Source organism: Austrofundulus limnaeus, unplaced genomic scaffold (genome assembly GCF_001266775.1).
Source record: "Austrofundulus limnaeus strain Quisiro unplaced genomic scaffold, Austrofundulus_limnaeus-1.0 Scaffold3748, whole genome shotgun sequence".
Taxonomy (NCBI): domain Eukaryota; kingdom Metazoa; phylum Chordata; class Actinopteri; order Cyprinodontiformes; family Rivulidae; genus Austrofundulus; species Austrofundulus limnaeus.
The window spans coordinates 2,761-3,504 of NW_013956150.1; the positions used below are offsets into that span (position 1 = coordinate 2,761).

The 744-nt window shown below is 44.2% G+C and overlaps 1 protein-coding gene across 1 annotated transcript in view; it reads left to right on the top strand.

Annotated features, from left to right (window-relative positions):
• Positions 1–277: 277 nt before the first annotated feature.
• The window catches only part of LOC106511981 (uncharacterized), a gene marked incomplete at both ends in the record, with an annotated part of 1,593 nt that continues 1,126 nt past the window's right edge, over positions 278–744 (top strand). The window contains 2 exon segments of the mRNA XM_014000689.1: positions 278–443; positions 521–708. Coding sequence (XP_013856143.1) covers positions 278–443; positions 521–708 — 354 coding nt within the window.

Below are 744 nucleotides of genomic sequence, written 5' to 3' on the forward strand. Positions count from 1 at the left end.
GTTCTAATTTAGACAGATCGCCGTCCGCTCACCGCCACCCTGCACAGCCGTGCGCAGCCTGTGTAAAAACTGTCATTGATTATAATGGGTGCTTATTTACTGCGGAGGTCGGACTGGAGCGGAGACAGAATGCAAGTAGTGTAAATTGGGGGCTAACCGGCATGAACAATAATTCTTGAGGACAGTCGTACAGTCAAACCTTGCTTTAACTGTAGCACAAGCTGTCAATTAAAACATGCTTCATCTCTATTCATCAATGACTATGATTTCTTGACAGGAAATATGGTACACTCCAGGACGGTATCATCGGCCAGCCACTGGTTTCCTGGAGGAAAGACTGCGAAACATCAGGAAGCGGCTGAGATCCATCAGCAGGTCACGGAGTATGGCACAGACATCGCCTCAAACACCACATGGTGCTCCTGCAAGAGCTCTCATACCAGGTAATTAGGAAACTTAAAAAATTATTTGATGAAGAAAAACATTTTTTGTAGACTGACAACATTCTTATCTTTTACAGAATGTAACATATCAGATGAACGTGCATCAAAGCTTAAAGAATGGTTGAGAAACAACTCTCAGCCTCTCAGCCAGGTAGAGACCTACATGCAGGAAACAGCAATCTACAGGGCCAAGTGCATTAGGGACAACAGTTGGACCATTGATCAGATCCTCCAAGAGTTCCCTCACCTTATGACCAAAGGCATGGTAAGTTTAGGAAAATGGCATCTTACATGTGATGAT